Genomic DNA, 21137 nt, shown 5'->3' on the forward strand with positions numbered 1-21137 from the left:
GTTAGCAGCAATAGCGACGACGATGTTGGAACGAGATGTCCCATGAAGGCGGCTGCTCGGTATGTGCATGTATGTTCAGGTGTCGTATGTCGATAAACAATGTTTTGCCTTACAAAGTGAAGTTCTTAGAATTCTTTGCAAATTATATGCAGAAATTGCATTTGTGCATTTACAAATTTACATATGTATGCAGTATGTACATATGTATGTATGTATATAGTACAAAATAGTATTTTTCGATTAAGTTAAGCGTTTACGAGATATCATCTGTAATGAATAAATAAAGAAATAAGAGTCAATTTAAATAGAGCAGTAAATTTGAAATGTTTTTTTTTTCATTGAGATATAAAATTCAGTAGTTGGAAGCGAGATATGAATTTTTCTATCTGATAATAAAAACAAATAGAAAACTGCAAGGCGGGGGACCTTCCCGTTGCAATTAAAAGATCATACATGGAGAAACTTATGAAGAACTGTCTAAGACCCAATTATTCAGAGAACCAAGCGAAAAACAATATTCGATACTTTTCAGTCCATGTTGTACATGTTTTTAAGAACAAGGACATGTGTATGTACCTAAGACTTTGAACGCCAGGTTTAAATTCATCAACATCAATGGGGCAGTAAAATGTATTGGGGAAGAATCAACCGGTACAGCAAAGTCGACGTGGAAAAGGGATGTAAAATAAAAATTGCACATAGAACAACCATAATTTCAAATATGTAAGTCTAAAGAAGAATAACTGGACTTGGTTGTGATAATTTAAGCATTTATATACACGTGTGAATTTCAAAAAATCGATTTTTGTTTTTGCATATACTCATACAATATCAAATGTACATACATATGTATGTATATTTGAAAATATACTCGAAAAAATAGTTTCGGAGCTATGAGTGTAATTATTGAAAAAATGTTAATTCGCGTAAGCGGTTCCCAAAATTTAAACGCGTTCTTCTCGAAACTCTGTTTTCAGAATCGGTGAGAAAGATTTCTCCGAACCGACCGATCAACTTGAAATTTTCAAACCACCTTCTTACATATATTTGTCAGATATAGTTGGAATGAATAAAATTTTGAAACAGAAATAAATTTTTATGGCATTCTAAAGTGTAACTTTTTTTTGGAAGCCGCCATTTTGTCAAAAATCTAAATTTTGACTAGTCTTTCGATCACTAACTCCAATCATTTATTGTAATAATAAATGTTTTTGGTTCTTGGATTAAAGATAATTTTAAACAGAAAAATCTTCTCCACCGACAGACACCTTTTGTCGAAGGTGCTCGAGGAGATCGGCTACGGGAACAAATGAATCCAAGATTTTCCAAAATAAATCCCGATTATTAAAGTGAATTAAACGCTGTAAATATATTTTTATTTATACGAGTATATTATATCTTCACAAACTAAATATATAAAACAATGCACTAACTAACTAACGGTTCTTCCAACGCATGATTTAGAACCTTTTATTGAAATGTTGTTTCTCTAACAAATAATACAATTATTTATTTATTTATAAAAAATTGGTTTAAAGCATGAATCACGAACAAATTTATATTCTCGAATGAAACTGTAAACATACATACATTTCAACCTTTATGCGTATATCGCAATGTCCTTTTTTCTAATTATGCATTATTATACTTGACCATCAAAATCGAATAAATTTCAAATATTAATTACAACAGCTATTAAATTTTGAGCCTAGCATGAATTTCAAAATATTCAAATGTTTTTGTTAAACGAGTTTTAAAAATTGCTTTTGTAATTTATCATTTAGCCAATATTTTCTTCATTTCACTTTAGATAATAAAAAGAAATTATAACGATTTCATTAATGTAAATCCAAAAATCACCAAAAGAAAGTATATTTAATAAATTAATTTTCTTGAATATTCTTAAAACAAGAAAAACCCGGTAACTTCGGCTGCACTAAAGCAATAATACCCTACACAGGCTCATTGCTAATAGCTTAAAAGGGTATAAGATAATCTTTAGCTTCATTTTGATCGTTCAGTTATGGCATGTAAATATGTATGGCAGCTATATGCTATAGTAGTTCGATCTGAACTATTTCCTCAGATATTGTAAAGTTGTCTTAAGCAACAATCTAGGCTAAATTTCGAGAAGCTATCTCCTCAAATAAAAAGTTTTTCCCCAATGGAGTTGATTTTGAGTGATCTGATTTCGGCGATTCCTTTAAATGGGCAGAAAAGAACGTGTACAAAGATACAGATTGATATCTCAACAACTGAGGGACTAGTGCGGAAGGGCAGAAAGACTTGGCTACATCGCATCAGCTCGTTACGCTGATCATTTATATATATCTATACTTTATTGGGTACGTTGGAGACCCTTCCTTCCTTCTAGGCGTTACAACGCTCTTTGCGAACTTAATAATCCCCTGTTCAGAGCATGACAATTTAGTTGAAACAATCAGAAGCAAAGAAAATATTATTCAATACAAAAATATATATCAAATATTATAATTTTTATTGTTGTTATTGCATTTCAATTAACCCTAAACATATCATGCCATTAAATTGCGTTATTTGTATTTATAATAATTGTCATAATAGCTTTATGAATCGCTGTTATAATATTTTCCCATAATTCAAAGCATTCAGCCATATGTACATACAGACATACATATGTCTAAAAGCTCCAAAAATACTTTTGAATTCAAATTTTAGTACTTTGCGCACTATAAATGTATCGATATCTACATATTTACATATATACATACATATGTAGTATAAGTATATGCCCTTGAATTTGTTTTTGACACATTTCAGTAGAAGGTCAGTAATAATCAAATCTCTGCATTCGCGCGACTTACTTTTTTGTTACTGTTACATACGGACGTATGCGTTACGGATTTCAATTATCATTTATGCATACGTACATACATACATACATACATATGTATGTGCTTATGTGTTACTATTTCCGCTAATCACTGATAATTTGCAATATATATCTACATATATAGGTATACAATTACATATTAATATTTGTGTACATATGTATGTTTGTACATCCATACATATGTATATCTTTAATATGAAATTCTACGAATTAAATCCTTTAGCTGTATAAAAACATGCCAAAGATTCATAAATTCACAACGATGCAATGCACATAACCGCACATATGTATATACATACCTATGTACATGCATACACAAGTGCATGTGTACACAAAGGCATCGATGTTGGCGGCCAGCAATAAAGTGATTTTCAGCGTGTTGATTTTTGTTGTTTTCGTCATTATTAACATCCTTGTTTCGTATGTCCATGTTGTAGTTGGAGCTATTTCTGTTAATGTTGTACATACACAAATACGCGCATACTATAAATACGAACACATAGCTGCATTAGTATTGTCAGAGTACCTGTTGACTACTGCATCCACATTTTGGATACACATACATACACACAGCCAGGCAGGTACGACAGTGCGTATGTATGAATGTAGGCGCTGCTAGAGCCAAGTGCAGCAGAATTTACAACTGACCCCACCTAAATCCACAAACAAGCAGTGATTTCAGGAATACTGTGGAAAACAAAGACGAAAGAGAATCAAATTCTTGTGGACATGAAGGCATCAAGATACCCGAGTTATCCTCATCCATACACATACACACACAAAAATGTATCTGGTTGAACAAATCACAAATCAGCTGAATGGCTCAAACAACAACGCCAACAACAACAGATTGTAGGGAAACGTTTGTAACGTACTTTTTATCAGCAACAAAAAAGAAAGCTAAGCAAGATAGTGGAATCCCAAAATTCTCATACTCTCATATACTTGCTCTCTTGCATGCAATCTCTATCGTGCTCAGAGTCAATCTCACGATTATATAGCATTTTTATGGGACTACTTCCCCGCTGACAATATGTATGTGCACACATACGTGCCAAGTGAAGACAAATCTCCTGCAAACAAAAAAAAAGTAAGGGAAAATATTGTTCGGCTTATTACTCGTGCATGGCTTCTTTAGAGAGCAAACCAGCAGAAAATGTAAAGTTAAAAACACACAAAAATGGAGTGATTACAAGGAGTAATTACGATTGCCATATCAAATTATTATTTTTCAAAAATGTTGTCGAAAAAGCACCAAAAAAAGTGCTTCAAGACTTTATGTGAAAATAAAAATTATTATAATAAATGCCCCACCTATATCCACTATGTTTATCAAATTATATTGAAGCTTATATCCTTATAAAATCATGTCTCAATATCTTGATATTTTGATATCTAACATATTAGGGGGTTTCACCACTTTTAAAAAAGTCTCGAGATTCGTGTTCGAGAAAAATTATGTAATTAAGAAAATCAATTTTAATTGCTTAGTGTTTCAACATGTCTGAACATACTAGAAACTTGCTACCTAGCATATAATATTACAGAATATTTGTATATATTAAAACATTGAGATTTGGCCTTCAGATGTTTTTATAATTTTTTTTTAAATAAACAACATTTATAAAATTCTATGTAGGGCTGAAAATGTTTCGAACTACTTGTATGCTTATGGTTGAAGGTTTCTACTGTTTTCTTAGATTTGCCTAAAACCAAATGACTAAGTCAAGTCTAGTTTTCGGCCAAAACCAAAATTCAATAAACAGGCCTAGTTTACAAACAATCCCCACACAATACCATATACTAAAGTAAGAATATAGGTTTCACTATAATAATAAAGCTCATCCAAGATTTTGTCCGGCGTTCATACACATCCTTAAACTTATGCAAACACATATTTACTCGAATTATATGAACTCGCTGAAAACATATGAGAAGGAAGTATCTAGCTCCAGCTAAGGTGTTATTCAAACAGTTTGATAAATGAACTGGAATTAGCAAGAAGGATTAACTAAGTGAATATATTATTATATACACATAAGATATATCTTATGTGAGGATATACCTATATACAAAGATTATAAAGTCGGCCTTATTTGTGTGGTATTTTCAAATTATCAGCTTTGGTAACCCTCCAAAACTGCAGAATCGTGATTTACTTTGATATTGTTGTTGTTTGTTTATTTGTTGGTCATTTCGTTGCGGAGAGCGCGCACTTTGTTGTTATTGCCTTTGTCGACTGGCCCATATGATCAACAACTGATTGCAGTGCCGTCCGTCAATATTGCTGTTGTTGCGATCGTCAACGTTGACATCGTTTTTGAGTGCTGCTGCTGCTGCCATTTACTCTCGTTTGTTGTTATCAACGTTAAGAGCAAAAAGGTAGAATATGTAAACAGAGATGGTAGGCAAGAAAGAGATCACAGCTGGGTTGGGCAGCGCTGGCAGTGGCAGCAGCACGAAAACGAGAAAAAATTTAAAAATCACTGCTCAGCTGATGACTTGCAAGGATTGAGTGGAAGGAGACTAAATGAAATGTACGAAGATGTGTTAAGGGAAAACAACAAATAAGTAATTAACATTGCAAACAACAACAAGGAAAATGTTTTGTTGTTGCCGGTTAGGCGAACAGCTGTAGAACAGTGCCGGCGAGTTTGTGCATACACACACACATCAATGTATGGATGAATGTTAATGATAAAGCCCACAACGACCGATGAAGTGCCAAATTTCTGCCGAAGTCGTCGGCAACAACAAATTAATTATTAGGCAGCCATTTGAGTAAATCCCAGGAATTGTTGAAAAAAGCTGGTGAACCGGCGAAAGCGAATTGAAGTCTTACCTGGCAACGTGGTGACCATTATTATCATTGGTCTTTATACGATTAATTCAACTTGACACGTTTCAATATTCAAAATCTGGAATTCACATTCTATTTCATTTAAACACAAAAAAATTAAACTGATATTGTTATTATACTTGTTATGCGGTCTTTTGAGATAATTATTATTTTTTATGCAGTTAAAATTTGTAAGGGAAAACAGTGCATCCTTCTTACACTACATCTGCTGCCCCGACAGACAACCTAATCGACCGATCAGCTGACCAGGCCCACTCAGGGCACAGAAGGCATCTTGACGAAAACAGCCTACTCCTTGGGAGCAGCTAGAGTGAGAAAAGTACTGGTATGTACATAAGTTAAAAAGTGCATTCATGCAATCCAACAAAAGGAACGTCAGCCACAAGAAGATATCTGTCTGTGTTGGCGCCATATGCTTCCACAAGAAATCAAAGCATCCTTTTGCGCCTCTCGCGCAATTTTCTTCACTTTCCTCCGAGTCGTTTGCCATTTCCACTTGTTCGCACCTTTTCGGTAGTGCTTCGCTCTGTTGATTGTCGATGCTGTTGCACTCGTTCATCTGTGCAGAGTTTGAGTAATTGAGCGGCGCTCTCCTCTTGCGCTAACTAACTTTGAGTTGACCACACTAGAGTTGTTCTTGCAACGGGGTAGTTCTTTGTTTTCTCACTCTGGCCTTTGGGCCAATCTCATGGTATTGTTGTTGCAGTGGTAGCAGTGCTGCAGTTTTTTATGTAGTGTGCGCGCAGCGTTTTTGAGTGTTTAATGCAAAATAGAGCGCGCGTAAAATTTTGTATAAAAGTCGGTGGTTTGACAATGAGTGAATTAGTTCGAGTTTTTGCTTAGTGCTACGTGTACTGTGTCGTAGCATCGCATAGTGCGCTTGGCCTCTTCACTGAAAAATTTATTAAGATTGATTTTTGTGGTGTTTAAATATACTATTTTCAATATCCAATGCAAGTTTTTTATTTGAAACATATCAACTATAAACAAATACGACGGTTTGGGACTAGAAGCAATATTGGATTACATACTAAACAAAAAATGTTGCCAAGTATATGTGGATTATAACAATAAGTACTTAAAAAACTACAAATGAAATCAATTGATAGTGACGGACATTTTTCCACAAAAATCTATTAAATTGTGTATTAAAAGTGCAAAGAGTACATACAAAGCCCGTTGGCCGGTAAAAAAGACTGCAATAAATAGCAAAACGGAATAGTAAAATAAAACAAGTGAAACACTCACACACACAAAAATGCAGCGAATTTTTTAAAAAATTCAAGTGCAAATAACCAAAATCAAACGGAAAAGCAGTAACACGTGAAAAAGTTGAAACAAACGAAGTGCTGCTGCCAGATAAAATATACGAAAAATTGTGCTACAACAATTTTCGCGACTATCATATAAAATAAATTAACGCCCGACATTTCCCTGTCGCAAAATTGTAAAATCCAAATCTTAAGCATAATATTTAAGAAAACTACAAAATGATGTGGGACACAATTGCCGAAGAAACCAACGGAGATATGGCTATGGAATTTGCAAGGTAAATATCACATCGAAATGCATTATAAAAATTCATCATCAGTCATGTGAATATGCAGCTTGTAAAGTGTCAGGCATTGTGTTTATCAAGTTATTTCAAAACCAAATTGCTAAGCTTGCCATGAACCCGGATACGGATATAACTTAAACGAACTAAAAATATAAAAAAGTGCAAAGTAAATAGTGCAATTCTTAATTTGTAGAAATAATAATAATTCAGTGCATTTTACAACGCTTCTTGTGCAGTTACAGTTTATAAGCATACCTACATTACCCAAATCTAAAAAAATATTCCACGCCACTGTTTTTTCGTTGAGCTCTAGCACTCCATTGCTGTTGCTCACTCTCACTCTGCGACGCAAGCCCCAACTCGCTAACAACACCAACAAGCAGACAATGCTCAACTTGAACTCCATTTCAACGGTTCCAACATTTTCTAGATTTTTTTTCTTGTTGTTACAACGTGTTTACATTTTCCGTGCGCTGCAATAACCAACGTTCGTGACTGTGCTGTGGCGTTTTGCCGGCCAATCAGTTTTGTATGCGGTCATTCTCCCCATTAATAAGCTAAAGAAAAGTGAGAGTTTTTTTTTGTATGTGCGTTGCTGTTGATTTTATATCATTTTTTTTAACTGTTGCTTTTCATATGCAAGACTCGTAAGTAATAGTATTTTTTTTATTTCTTCTTTCGCTTTTGTTTGGCTTTAAGCTGGCACGTAAAAATCGCACCGTCGCGTCCGTCATTTCCGTCTTAAACGGGAGCTTACAATTATATGGAGCGCTGTGATTTGGGGCATGACCACAGCCTCAAGTATGTATATATATAAATATGTATGTATATATGTACGTATGAATTTACGTGCACCAAAGCATTTCGGTAGGTGTTTTCGCCTTCACTTGGCAGCGCGTTGCGGTACGTTGGCGTCTTGCGGTTTTCTGCTTTTGTTTGCTTTCCTATTTCCGACTTTTATGCCTTGTGCACCTACTTTCCGCTTGACTGCGCCTTTCTTGCATTCACAACTTCCTTATTAAGCTAACGACCTGGCCTAATAATAATATTTCCGGCGTTCGTGCATTTTCTTGCATGCAGTTTTATTTATTTCATATACATTTAATTTTTTTACTTCACATGCATATATATTTACATATGTGTATGTTTTGAGCTCAGTGTTGCACAATATAAAACCGTGGGGGAATGGCAGCAAGTTTTATTTTCTTTCTGTTCCTTCTGTTTAGGTCGTGCACGCAGCGTGACTTTATAGTTTTCGTACTCAACTTGTTTGAAATTCTTAGGGAATTACTTGCATTTCGGTGCACGCCGCATTCGACCACCGCCTGACGTAATTGTGTTACCATGTTTGATGTGTACGCTTAGTTGCTTACTTCCTTATTTCCGCGTTCTTGCGAGTCAGCCTTTTAGTCCGTGTAGTAAGTCAAACACTCAACTAGTAATTCTATCGTGCATATAGTATTTTTTTCCTTATTTTCTTAACTGTTATGTCAATGGCCAAGTCAGCGACCAGCCAGCCGGCGCTGCCGTAACATCTGCGGCTCTGTGCAATTCATAAGAGTCCAATTGTGCCTTCGCTGTCGACCTCTAATTCTTCCTTGTTAAGCATTGAATTCCATACGGAGCACACACTCACATGTACACAGCCAAATGCATCGCAAACTTATTATTTTTTGTTGTTTATGTCTGTATGTATGTGTATATTTGTACTAGCATATTCGTCTTCCTCCACTTTGTCGATCGATATCAACCGAATGTGAATGTTGACTCGAGCTACGGGACTGATGTGCACTTCTAGTGCAGTGAGGGTACAGTACCCCAGCAGCGTTGCTGTGTAACATGCGCTACTTGGGTTAATTGTTGTTGCTTGGAACAACCCTCACTTTGTAAGCATATGTATATGTATATATATATTATATATTTTGATCGCTTGTGGGTCGCATTTTCCTGTGCATGTACACCACCGTCAACACTAGCACCAGCGCTCTAGCACTATCATCAGCAGCCGAGTTCCTCACTATCATCCTACTATTTAATAGCATAAATAAATACATTTACAACTGCGCTTGTGCTTGGTCTGTTCAAGTTGAATGAACCCATCACTTGCACATGCATACACACACACCAGCTCAGCCGCACACCTACTTTGTCCATCAGCTGCCTGTGTACGCCTGCGCCGTGCCAGCATGCTGGTGTTTGGTCGTCGTAGCGTCAATTCTTCCAATTTGATTCAGTTCTATTTTGTGTGTCCTTCGGTATTGTACGTTTCGAATTGTGCTTAAGCATGGCGCCTGCCCTGTGGCTTTTCAGCTACAGCTTCAAAAACACTGAGCCGCCCACTCTGGTCTTTACGTGGAATATTTACTTTGTGGTTTGCCTGTAAATACCTGCCGATTTGTTGCTGTTTATTTGTTTCACTACTTTTCCTATTATTTTGATTAATTTTTAACATAAATATATCGTTGAATATATTTTTAATATCGAATTTGTTCTTCTGTTTGCATTTTAGCTGTCAAATGCCACACGACTTGAATACAGTCGCAGTCGCTGCTAGCAGTAATGGAGCTACCCGTCAACGCCAGCCACGGAATATTTTGAGCAGCCCGATAAATGATATGGTAGTCGACCAACAACTGTCATTTTATGGGGATGACGAACATGCTGCTGAGTCAGATCAGCGTTCGGCCGTTTTCGATATGCCACAACAGATGGGTTTACTGTCACCTGAGGGATCGCCATGTCGTTTCCAAATAGTACAAAAGCCTAGAGTACCGAAATATAGCCAAGAAGGCAGCAGTCACAACGGTGGTCAACAACGCCAGGCATTTGCAAACCGCCTACAGAAGCTACAACATAACAATGCTGCCAATGGCAGTGCTAGCACACCGACACCACCGAAGAGTCTGCGTATTTTCCACAGTTTGTCATCTGGTTCGATGGGATCTTCGTCGATGGAAGAAGATTACATGGATCTGTTTGAAATGGAATCACTTGAGAATTCAATGATGCCATCAAATAATATGCCGAAAATCCCCAGCGATCTAGACTCGTTGTTTGTCGGACAAATCAAGAATATATTATCACCTGCCCACCGTACAATCGAACAGCCACAATTGTTCGAACAATTGAGAACACCTGAGATGCGCCGTCCACCAGTGCGCCGCTGCCTAAGCATGACAGACAATTGTCTACCCAAGACACCGGAGACGCTGCTTAAACAAGTGCAAGAAATCGCTACCAGTCCATATGGCGTTAAGCTGTTAACAACGGAACGCAACCAAAGCACCATGAGCAGTTGTTTCAAACGTCCCGATCCACCATCGAAGACCAATTCGCCGGTACTTATCAAACGTTACCGCATTGAAGCCGAAAAGGAGAATCTCGATGACTCTCTGACAATGTCACTACCAGCATTGCCGGCGCCTCAACCCAAGCTCAGCCATCCACCAGCATTGCGCAAGAGTATGTCGATGAATGATGCCGAAATCATGTCGGCGCTCGCACGCTCGGAGAACAACGACGAGATAGATCTCATCGGCGATTTCAGCAAACCTTATGTACTGCCACTAATGGATGGTCGTCATCGCGATTTGAAATCAATATCCTGTGACACAATGGCACGTCTGATGCGCGGCGAATTCAATAATATTGTAGGCAACTACCGCATCATCGACTGTCGTTATCCATACGAATTCGAAGGTGGTCACATACGCGGCGCTCAAAATCTGTACACACACGAGCAGATACTCGAGGAGTTCCTCGCGCAACAAAAGACTGAAATGGCACAGCGTAAAGCAACCACTGATCATCGGCGCAATATCATTATATTCCATTGCGAATTCTCATCGGAACGTGGCCCGAAATTGTCACGGTTCCTGCGCAGCACCGATCGTGAACGCAACACCAATAGCTATCCGTCACTTGACTACCCCGAGATCTACCTGCTACACAATGGTTACAAAGAATTCTACGAACATCATTCGGAGCTGTGTGACCCGATTGCCTACCGACCCATGTTGGAGCCAGCGTACAACAGCGCGTATCGTCACTTTCGCTCCAAAACAAAATCCTGGAACGGCGACAGCGGTTTGGGCGGTGCTACAGGGCGCCTAAAGAAATCTCGTTCACGGCTAATGCTGTAAGCAGCAACGGTGCAGCGGTACAGCAAATGAGTCAAATATCAATACGCTTGTTAAACCAATGCCGCAGCTTCAGCTAGTATGAAAAAAAACCAAAATTTTCTTACAGTAGCTGGGCGGCAGACGGGCGCAAATGCGGTCGACGTTACATAACGTCGCTAAATCGTCAGCAACAACTAATAAGACTGCGAATTTGACAAGGAGTGCGGTTGGAGGGAGAACAAATTCACGATTGCAGTACAAATTCAAAAGCTCAGCTTTAACTAACGTTAAACTTATATTTGAAAACAAGAAGAAAAACAAAACAAAACACCCAAAACAATTTTAACACCAACTCTTTGTAGTTGGGCTCCCAACGGTAACTCCCAATAGAGTTTCGGGGCGGCCACTTACACACTCGCACTCGTATTACACAACCACACATGTACATATACACATGCAATTAGCACAACCACATTTTTAACGCACAAACACACCACACAGACACAAGTCATTCATTCATCAAATTTACATTCAATTTGTTTTTGTTGAATTTTTTATTCGATGTTTTATGTCCTATTTGGATTTTATTTTATAGAAACGTTTTATGTGTATGTAAGTACTATAAAAAAACAAAACAAAAAACAATAACAAAGCAAATCATAATTTGCAAGCTCCTTTGTGCATAGACTGCATGCGAGTGCTTATGCATGTGTGTGTGCGTGTGTATGTATGCGCGTACACTATTGTACATTTATACATATGTAAGTGTAAGAAAGGACACTTTCATGGCTACTAAGTCACTGGGGATCGAGTCAATGCCATGTACAGCTGTGTGAGCGCCTGTGTTAGCGCCTCCATGTAAATAATGTGTATGTATGTATTTATGTATGAGTTAAGCATAACGCAACGTTTGTAAAAAATGCTTAAAATATTTAATTTATTTGCTATGAATAGCTTTAGTTAGCTTAATTTAATTTGCTTAGTTGATATATGTATGTTGAGAGGCGCTGCCAAACACAGCGCGCGCACGCGCACACACAAACGTACGCATAGCTCACCCATTGTAAATTATAATTATAAATTTTTGTATGCACAAAAGCACCCTTAATTTATTTAGTTACAAAAGTATAAAGTAAAATACAAATGTAATATATTTTTGTTAGTGAAATGCATGCTATATATATGTATGTATGTTTAATATAGGCAATGCTATGCTAAGCAATCACAAAAACAAAAACAGCAAAACGAAATTTGTGCATTATTATGTATAATTTGTATGTGTACAGCAAAAGCAATTAGAAATTTCCAAAAGAAAAAAAACACTAACAAACAAAAAAAAAATGAAAATGAAACAACAACAATGTGAAGCTATTTATCTTTACATGCAAATAATTGGTTTATATATTGATTTTCTTTATTTTTATTTTCGGTACATATTTGTTTCGATTTTCGATGAACTTTTCGATGTTAATTAACGCATACATATAATACATATAAGAAATATTTACAACGTAACAATTCATAACCATGTATAAACATATGTATACAAAGCATACATACATATGTCCATATGTACACTAATGTGCGCACAGCAACGCACCACGCAACCAACAAGCACAAGCATCTGGGCACGCACACACTACTTGTGTTGTCGTCGCTGCAGTCAAACCATTCAAACAAATTCAACGTAAAGTTAAAAACAATTACGCTTATTTTATGTTATAAGAACCCCTTTTTTATTTTTTTAAAGCATAGCTTTCTTTTTCATATAAACAACACAAAAATACAAAAAAAAAAAAATTAAAATTAAAATAAAAACAAAAATGAAAAATGCAATACAAAATTAATATGTAAAAAAGGAAATATATGAAAAAATTTATCAACCAAGACTACATGGCTTTAATTACGACCAAAAAAAAAAAAAAAGCAAGAAAAAACGAAAATCAGCAAGAAATTTAATTTACTTTGAAGTTTCACTTTGAGCGGCGCGTAAATCGCGCAAGAAAATAAGCTTATGCATACACTTTGGGGGCTTGAAATAAGCGTGATTGTGTCTTGACAACTTCGTCTAAGAAGTAAGCAAAACTCCACACAATAAACCAATTGTATCAAGTAGCCAGAGCCAAAATCAAAGGCTTCGAAGTGTCTGTTATAAGTTTTCATGTAATTTCAGACCGAGCAAAATAAATTCTTTGTATACATATTTCATATAAGTTTGTCTTTTCATTTTTTGCAAATGTTAAACGAAATGTTTAGTTCTAATTCAAACTTTTGTTATTTTTGTTAAATATATATTAGTTTTATTTAGTTTTTTTCTTTATGTAAACTTATTGTACTTTTGTTTGAACGCACTTCCAAAAGGCATTTGTAAATTCATGTGTATGCCTGCACACATACATACATACATATGTATGTATGTATATCCCTTTGAATTGTTTTAGCATTGACTTAAATTTTAACTGTGATTATATTTTAAATGTTATTAGTTTCTTTTATTTTTGTCTTGTTTTCTTATGCCAATGTACGTCTGTATGTATGTATATTTTTATGACTGCGCATTTTAATTAAAGAAAAGGAGAACATATATTTAATGCATAACGTCATTTGTACTAAATTTCACATAACCTCTAATTTAGTGCTCAAAATTCCTTAGTGTGTTCATAGTTATAAAAAAAAAATATTATTAAACGAACGTAAATTCTTACTTTAAGCAATTTTTGTGCGCTTGATGCAAATGAAATGAGAATGGAAATTTAATTCAAATACAAAAACTTCAACAATTTCGGAATATGATATGTTTTTAGTACAGTAAAGTGTTGTGTAAAATACCAATTTGCTGGAAGATGTCTGTGTGTGAGTATAGGCTAAGCAGCCAAATTGGAGAGGAAACATTTAGAATCGATCGCATGGTGACCAGATCGATCCGACTCATATATAGAATAGCGCCTTATGGCACTTCTATTACTAATACACAAAAGCCTGTTTCCACTCTATCTTTGGGGCGGCAAGAGCACATTCACCGAAACAGCAACACAATAACTTTAGACTTAAAATATCCATTGCTTGCAGCATTGCCTGCATAGACGATCGGAAGTACGAAGGTGATAGAATTGATTTCGCAATGCCAACGATCCCTTTATTGAATGTCAAGGTCTTGTGAGTGTGTCTGATAGCAACGGAATTGAGTTAAGCTGCAGCAGCTTGCCACAAATCTCATTAGAAACACAATTCTACTAAACTGTAGATCCCTGGTTGCCTACAGCATGCTTGTATCCGACCCATAGTGACTCGTAATTATTTTCGTTGGCAGATTCCGTAGCGGAACACCAATCCTTTGGCATCTTAATTATATGAAACGAAGATGGTCGGAGGATCATAATCGTGCAACTTGGTGGCAAAGTGTCGCTTTACTGTTTCGGCGAATCAAGGATGAACTGCAACACAACCAAGCAGTTTCTGCTCGGTTCGGTGTTCTAGCAGAAACCATCCCCACAGTCACCTGCTTGAAACGGAGCCGCCTTTTAGGAGCAACAGGAGAACATTCCTCCAATATGTATATCGACGAACTAGAACAATATATAGACCACATTTCGGACTCGACCAATTGCCAACATATAATGAGCGTCATTCACAGCGGAGCTATTTACACCTTCATTAACTCCCTCCCAGTGAATGGCGTACTTGGAGTCCAAACGACATAGCAGCACAAGAGCTCGAGTATCCGCGTGAAACCAGAGTGAAACTTGCGCAACTTCGTTTTGGATATGATAGCAGGTTAAGCTCCTACTTAACCAGAATAGACCCTGACATACAAAATTTATGTCCTGCGTGCAATGAGTCCCCACATGATACTCTCCCCTCTTTGCATGCTCAATAAAATCAAGTAACTTAAGTGAGCAACAATTTTGTAACCCACCATTTCAGCTTTATTAAAATATTTTTGATTTTATCTCTCAATTTTCAATTCAAATATCAAATATTTCACAATATGTTTGTTTTACAAGTATATGCGTTACATTAGTAACGTTTTTGTGTATCATTACGATTTCTTTTCTTACAATATAATTATTGTATCCACCAGAACATAACCTAACAAACGCATTGCGATTTGCGTTAACATAATTTAGCAAAGTGCTTTGAGATCAACAGACGAATTTTAAAAAAGCAAGATCAGCATCATTTGATTGCTGTTAGCGATAACTAGTTATTACACGAGCGACCAAAAAACGAGAAAGTTCTGTTGATGGCAGCTAGAAGAGCTGGGATTGAGAATCAATAGTTTTCGACGAGCATTCCATTCCACAAAACTATTTGCAGAATGTTTTATGCCGCGAAAATAAAAACAATATTGTTCTAAACCAGTAGCCTTACAACATAGCGAGATGACGCTGTAAAGACGGTTAGTAAGAGGTGGTATGCTGATGTCTTTCTAGCTCTACTAGCGATGTATGATTTCGCACTTGAATGTTGTGACATAAATTCGACTGTCCCTCTACACCACAGAGCGACGATTTGGTAACGGGTTTTGCAACGTTTAACGTAACATTAAGTAAAATGCCGGAAATATTCCGATATACTTTGTTAACAGGGAATGCTAATAGAGAGTCGATAACACCGCAAAGCATCACACGCTTATCGGTTTCAGATTAGCTGAGTGTACGTGGTCACAGAGTGTTAAACCCTAAAGCAACCGCAGAGTGTTAGGTCAGTGATGCTCTCTTTTGCGTTGGGGTCCTAAAACCGAAAGATTTTTAGCAATCGTGTACTGCATTTTAGATTGTGTAGACAATATACCATACATAATACAAATTACTGTTATAGTTGCCAAGGCTAGTAGAACCGCTACTATACACTGGCTTCCATACATAATAGGGATATTAAATTGCATTGGATTGATCCCTTTAGCGAGCGAAAATGTATTTTCTGGCCAACACACTGTTGTTTTAGCCGATACTTCATAAGTGAAATAATATATAAATTTTCAGTAGTTGAAATGTCATTGAAGATTGCAGATTGCAGTAAATACTTTAGTGATTTGTAAACTTTTTCAAGTACAACCCAAAAATAGTTTTCAAAAAGTCCAACAGCCTTTAGTATGCATGCAATATTCTAAAAAATATTACAATCATTAAATGATATAAATAAAAAAAAATCGATGAAAATAAAAAAAAAAACACACATTACAGTGCTCTTCTTTCAGGAGAGGGATAACGGTACTACCACTATGCACTCAGTCATAAACAGTGCGACATAAAGACGTTGGATTGACTGCTTACAAATACTAGTAAAACGCGGATCATAGACCGTTTTTATTTAGATAACTGTCGACCATAGACCTGCGCAATTTCGTTCAATACATATTTTACCATATAAAATTTTTTCATGCCTTAAAAATGTTACCTCTCAAAATATATGTAGTTCATGATAAAATTTTCTTCGAAACAATAACTTTCGAAGGATACACATAAAAGGCTCCACTTTCACGGATCTAACCATTTGAGTTATATATGGATTAGGACGTCAAAGTCATATTGGAGCGGTTGCGTTCGTTGTATTCATCATGGATAATAGATTATTATAAAAAGTGGGTGCAATATATATGTATATATAATATTAAAGGAAATATCCTCTATAAAATTAACATAGAAGGATTTATATCAATTATATGGTGTTGCAACTGATATCGAAACATTTTTATATGTTTCTGTCAAATAGGGGAAGTGTATTAACTTCCATTCAAAACTACATCTTGTTCATATCGAAGCAATTACTCATTATAGTGGGAGGCTAAGCAATTTTATAATTAGAGCCTTTGCTTCGATTATATACCGTCTTAGCGATAACAACGTTCTTATAGGATTTAAGTAAGCAAATTATTTTTTCGAATTTTGTCCAAAAGACTCTTACATTCAACCACTACTACTTGCTCGTCGATATTCTTCACACGATCAATGGTAATAAGAGTTTGCAGTTTTATTTCTTCATTCAAAAATCTTATGAGTTCAGCACTCAAATTTGTTGGCAAGCCTGTATAACGTAAAACAAATTTATTTCAATAATTATAATCAATAAAGTTGGTTTAAGCACGTACCATCAATTAAGCATAGACTTGTTTTGCACGCCCCTGTTGCGCTTGCCGGAAAGTGGCGTATATCGGTACTTTTCAAAGTTGCTTCATTCGTAAAATCGATGTACATCACGGTGTACTCGGATTCGTTAGGTATATCAAATACCTGAGCACGATACCACATTTCTTCAAATTTTGCAATGCAATACTCCTCCAATCTGAAAAATAAAATATTGTTTTTTTTTTTTTTATTGACCCGAGTATGATCACGAGGCATCACATAATTTTATTAATATCTCATAAATGGTATAAAGTTCATCATAGAGACGACTAGTTATATCCCACAAAGAGATTTGGGGAAGTTCGGATTACTATACGAGTGCTTGTGTAAGCTAGGTTTCACCTTGATATATTTTTTAATTGCTACTGTATTGTAAAGACAAATCAATAGCTCAAAAGCTTTTCAAACAGAGAATTATGTACAGTTAACTTCGGCTTTAAAGAAAGAGGTTAGCTATTTTAACACTATTTTTCAAATAACCGTTAGTCATTTAAAACTATAATACACTGGGTGCAACGTGTTCCAAAAGTGTTAATATAAAAAGTTCAACAAAATGTCATATATACTTACTGCGGCTTATAGGGTTTATCAGATACAGTTATGGACTCCAACTGCTTATGCACAATCTGTAGGCATTCCAAATCATCCTGTGCAATACAGCCCAAATAACCGATTTCTAAACAGGAAACATCAAGCACAACAGCCTTGAAAGGGTCACAACCCATTTTGAAGTAGTGTATTTCGAACGGCTGTAGAGAATTTATGGTATATATTCACTTTCAAATCTGAAAATAAAAAAATATACCATCTTACCGCTTTCATCGTGGGATGTTCAACTTCAATGACACTTTCTCTTTTCTTCGCTTCCTTTATGCCATTACTATCTATTGGTATAGCCTGCTTCTGCTGCACACTTACATGTGAATTCGCTGTGGACGAGCTTGGTTGAAGCGCATAAAATTGTTCATCGTGTGGCTCGTCCACATTTTGGCTGTCGCCTGCTGAATTTGGTTGTTTAATAGTATTGGCATTGGTATTATTATTAACAGTATTCTGTTTAACGCGTACACCATCAGTCCAAACTTCAGCACCTGATTCCTTGCAAAATTGCTCAACTTCATCATTTAGTGATTTTTCAGTTTGCCAATGCAACAGGTCCACACCGTTTTCGACGCGTTTATATTTTATTTTGAAGTCTAAATCCTCGTAACTGGCAAAATGTTTTACCAATTTCTCACTCAACACATAATTGCATACATTGCGCAATTGTATCATACATGTATATTGTTTAAGCGATATAATTTCATCGGAAATTTCACGCAAATCCCTTAGATTTCGTGTCGCAATTACACCGCGATCAATAAAGAGCACACGAATGTTGGCGGGGTTACGTGCAAACAATACTTCTACACGATGCATAATACCGTTATATGGTGCTATGGCATAACTGTGCAGCTTGGGCATTGCGCTTAGTGGTTTTGCCACTTTTCCAAAACCATCAATTTTGCGTGCATTCAACATGGTATCATCTTCAACGGATGGATTGACAGCGCGCACATAACAACGGTTTGGTGTACGAAAGCCGGTCAAAGTCACATGACTGTTGGTCTTGGGTAGGTCTACTGTTGGTACAGTAGTCGTTGTCACTTTGGTCGTTTGTTTTGCATCTTTATTATTAGCCTTCTGTATGGCCTTAATATTTGTTTGTTGTTGTTGTCCATTAGTATCAGAGAGCTGTGGATGTCCCGTCAAACTGTGATTTTGTTGTGAATTATTTCGTAAATTCTGTGGTTGCTGTTGAGTACGTTGAATACTTTTGAACGGGTTGGTATGAGAAATTTGGTTAACAGTTAGTAGTGGCGCATTAGCAGGATACACAGCGTCCGTTGTCAAAACTGATGTTGGCTGTACCAATTTTCTATAAATGTAAAATTAACTTTATTATTTAACAAGATATCTTCAGAGAATTGTAAGGCAATGGAATTATCTCTGAAGAAATTGTTCAGATCAGTCTACTGTAGCATATATGTATGTATGTACAGAGTTGCCATGCAAACTGACCGCAGAAAATCAAGCTTTGGATGGAAACTTTTGTATTTGTGAAGGGTAATATAACTTCGATGCAACCAAAGTTAACGTTTCTTCTTGTTAATAATGGTAATATAATTTGTTTACATTATTTTCAAGTGCATTGATGCTCAAATTCCGTCGTCAAGTAAACCACTTAAAACTCTTGACAGTTTTGCAGGAAATAATTTAATGGAAATTAATGCAGAACAGCCATCTCGTTATACGATAACACATTAGAGTATTATGTGTTCAGCTGTTTCGAAGTAAGCACTTGACTGTCAAGTAAGCACACGCCCTGATTGGAAAAATTGATATCAAGACGGCGTTCAAGTTTAAAAGATGAATGTGGTAGTAGAAAGTATTGCAACTTGAAAGCAATTTCTTGATCGTGTAACGACCGGGTTAGAGATGGAGTTTGGTACCCGTATATAATTTATAAACTATTTATAAAGTGGTTGCTTCGAATTGATTTCAAATTATATACATACATCACTTGCATCAATCATTCATCTCTTGAACACAAAATAGAATGTAAAATTTAACCACCAAAGTAAATAACTTTTTAAACCGGATTCACATACAAGGGAGTTCACCAAAAAAAAAATATATATATATTAACCTAACAAAAACTTACGGCATTGGGAAGCATATATATCTATGGCTTTGCCAATCTTTCTTTTGGCAACCCGGTGAGCAGTAAAAATCTCCACATCGTTCACATACACATATTGATGGCTTGCGGCAAGCAGTACACTCGCCGGTTTGAAAAGTAGGATCGATGGAATGGTTGCCAGCATTTTGCTTTGGAGAGTTCTGTGAATATTTATGTATATTATGTATGTATATCTGATAATTTTACAATATATAATTAAGTAGAAAGCTTTTATAGTTACAGTCACGTTTTGTTTTATTCCATTGTGTTGGATATAATTTTCACCCGCAGCTTGTGGTGACATATATGGAACGGCGTTGTTAATTTGCGCTCTTTTATTTCTTTTTGCCCTGTAAATACAGTTCAGTAAAATTTTTTATACTTTATTTATTAGATTCAAAAATATTACTTATAATCCATGCTAAACCAATTAAAACAACTAAAATACGCAATGCTTTACTAAAGCCACACAAATTTTATAGGCAGCAGGTAAGTAGCTGTCCCGACATAATCGAATTGTAATAGATTCCGATATGGTATTAATAAAGCACTGTTGCATCTGAATCATATTGTGAATTAATTTGAGATATTATTTAGGGTGTGTGCCAACTGCAGAAAAATATAATTTTTTAATTTATAATATATTGTACCAAACAAAAAAGTTCTGAAACTTACTGCATATTTTTAGACTTGGTTTGACTCCGTTTTATAAAAAAAAGCTTATATATATATATTAGAGAATGTAAATTATAATTAATATAATTTTCTATATATCTTTTTATGACGTTTTGGTCTACTTGTTAGCACTACAGCCCGGATCGAATAACTTTCAGTTTGAAGACGAATTGTACGTAGTCGAGAAAGATTTGCTATTTA

At 35.9% G+C, this 21137-nt stretch overlaps 2 protein-coding genes across 5 annotated transcripts; one reads left to right on the top strand and one right to left on the bottom strand.

The window, feature by feature from the left end:
* Nucleotides 1-5912: 5912 nt before the first annotated feature.
* stg (string) lies at nucleotides 5913-13624 on the top strand. Of its 4 annotated transcripts, XM_014238374.3 has the most exons (3): nucleotides 5918-6057; nucleotides 6691-7281; nucleotides 9800-13624. In XM_014238374.3, exons 2-3 carry the CDS (start codon nucleotides 7223-7225, stop codon nucleotides 11430-11432), a joined length of 1692 nt encoding a protein of 563 aa, XP_014093849.3. In that variant the 5' UTR covers nucleotides 5918-6057; nucleotides 6691-7222; the 3' UTR covers nucleotides 11433-13624. The 4 variants fall into 4 exon arrangements, with proteins under 4 accessions (XP_014093850.3, XP_014093849.3, XP_069961744.1 ...); XM_014238375.3 differs by lacking the exon at nucleotides 6691-7281 and having other exon boundaries at nucleotides 5913-6057; XM_070105643.1 differs by lacking the exon at nucleotides 5918-6057 and having other exon boundaries at nucleotides 6600-7281.
* A 3051-nt stretch (nucleotides 13625-16675) lies between these two features.
* Nucleotides 16676-20798, bottom strand: LOC106620010 (protein vreteno). Its single transcript, XM_014238376.3, has 7 exons — nucleotides 20671-20798; nucleotides 20503-20611; nucleotides 20244-20422; nucleotides 18353-19457; nucleotides 18110-18288; nucleotides 17503-17696; nucleotides 16676-17438 (listed from the first exon to the last, which is right to left on the bottom strand). The coding sequence occupies exons 1-7, from the start codon at nucleotides 20679-20681 to the stop codon at nucleotides 17272-17274; spliced, it is 1944 nt and encodes a 647-aa protein (XP_014093851.2). The 5' UTR covers nucleotides 20682-20798; the 3' UTR covers nucleotides 16676-17271.
* Between the last annotated feature and the right edge of the window lie 339 nt (nucleotides 20799-21137).

This window comes from Bactrocera oleae, chromosome 2 (genome assembly GCF_042242935.1).
Source record: "Bactrocera oleae isolate idBacOlea1 chromosome 2, idBacOlea1, whole genome shotgun sequence".
NCBI lineage: Eukaryota > Metazoa > Arthropoda > Insecta > Diptera > Tephritidae > Bactrocera > Bactrocera oleae.

Bases quoted from the DNA above. Each gene is read 5' to 3' on its own strand.
- stg (XM_070105642.1), top strand. From the start codon at position 7,876: ATGTGCGTTGCTGTTGATTTTATATCATTTTTTTTAACTGTTGCTTTT. The intron at 7,938-9,799 runs GTAAGTAATAGT...TTTGCATTTTAG, and splicing joins GCTTTTCATATGCAAGACTC to CTGTCAAATGCCACACGACT.
- LOC106620010 (XM_014238376.3), bottom strand. The intron at 20,423-20,502 runs GTAACTATAAAA...AAATATTCACAG, and splicing joins GAATAAAACAAAACGTGACT to AACTCTCCAAAGCAAAATGC. The intron at 17,697-18,109 runs GTAAGTATATAT...TTTATTTTTCAG, and splicing joins GATAAACCCTATAAGCCGCA to ATTGGAGGAGTATTGCATTG.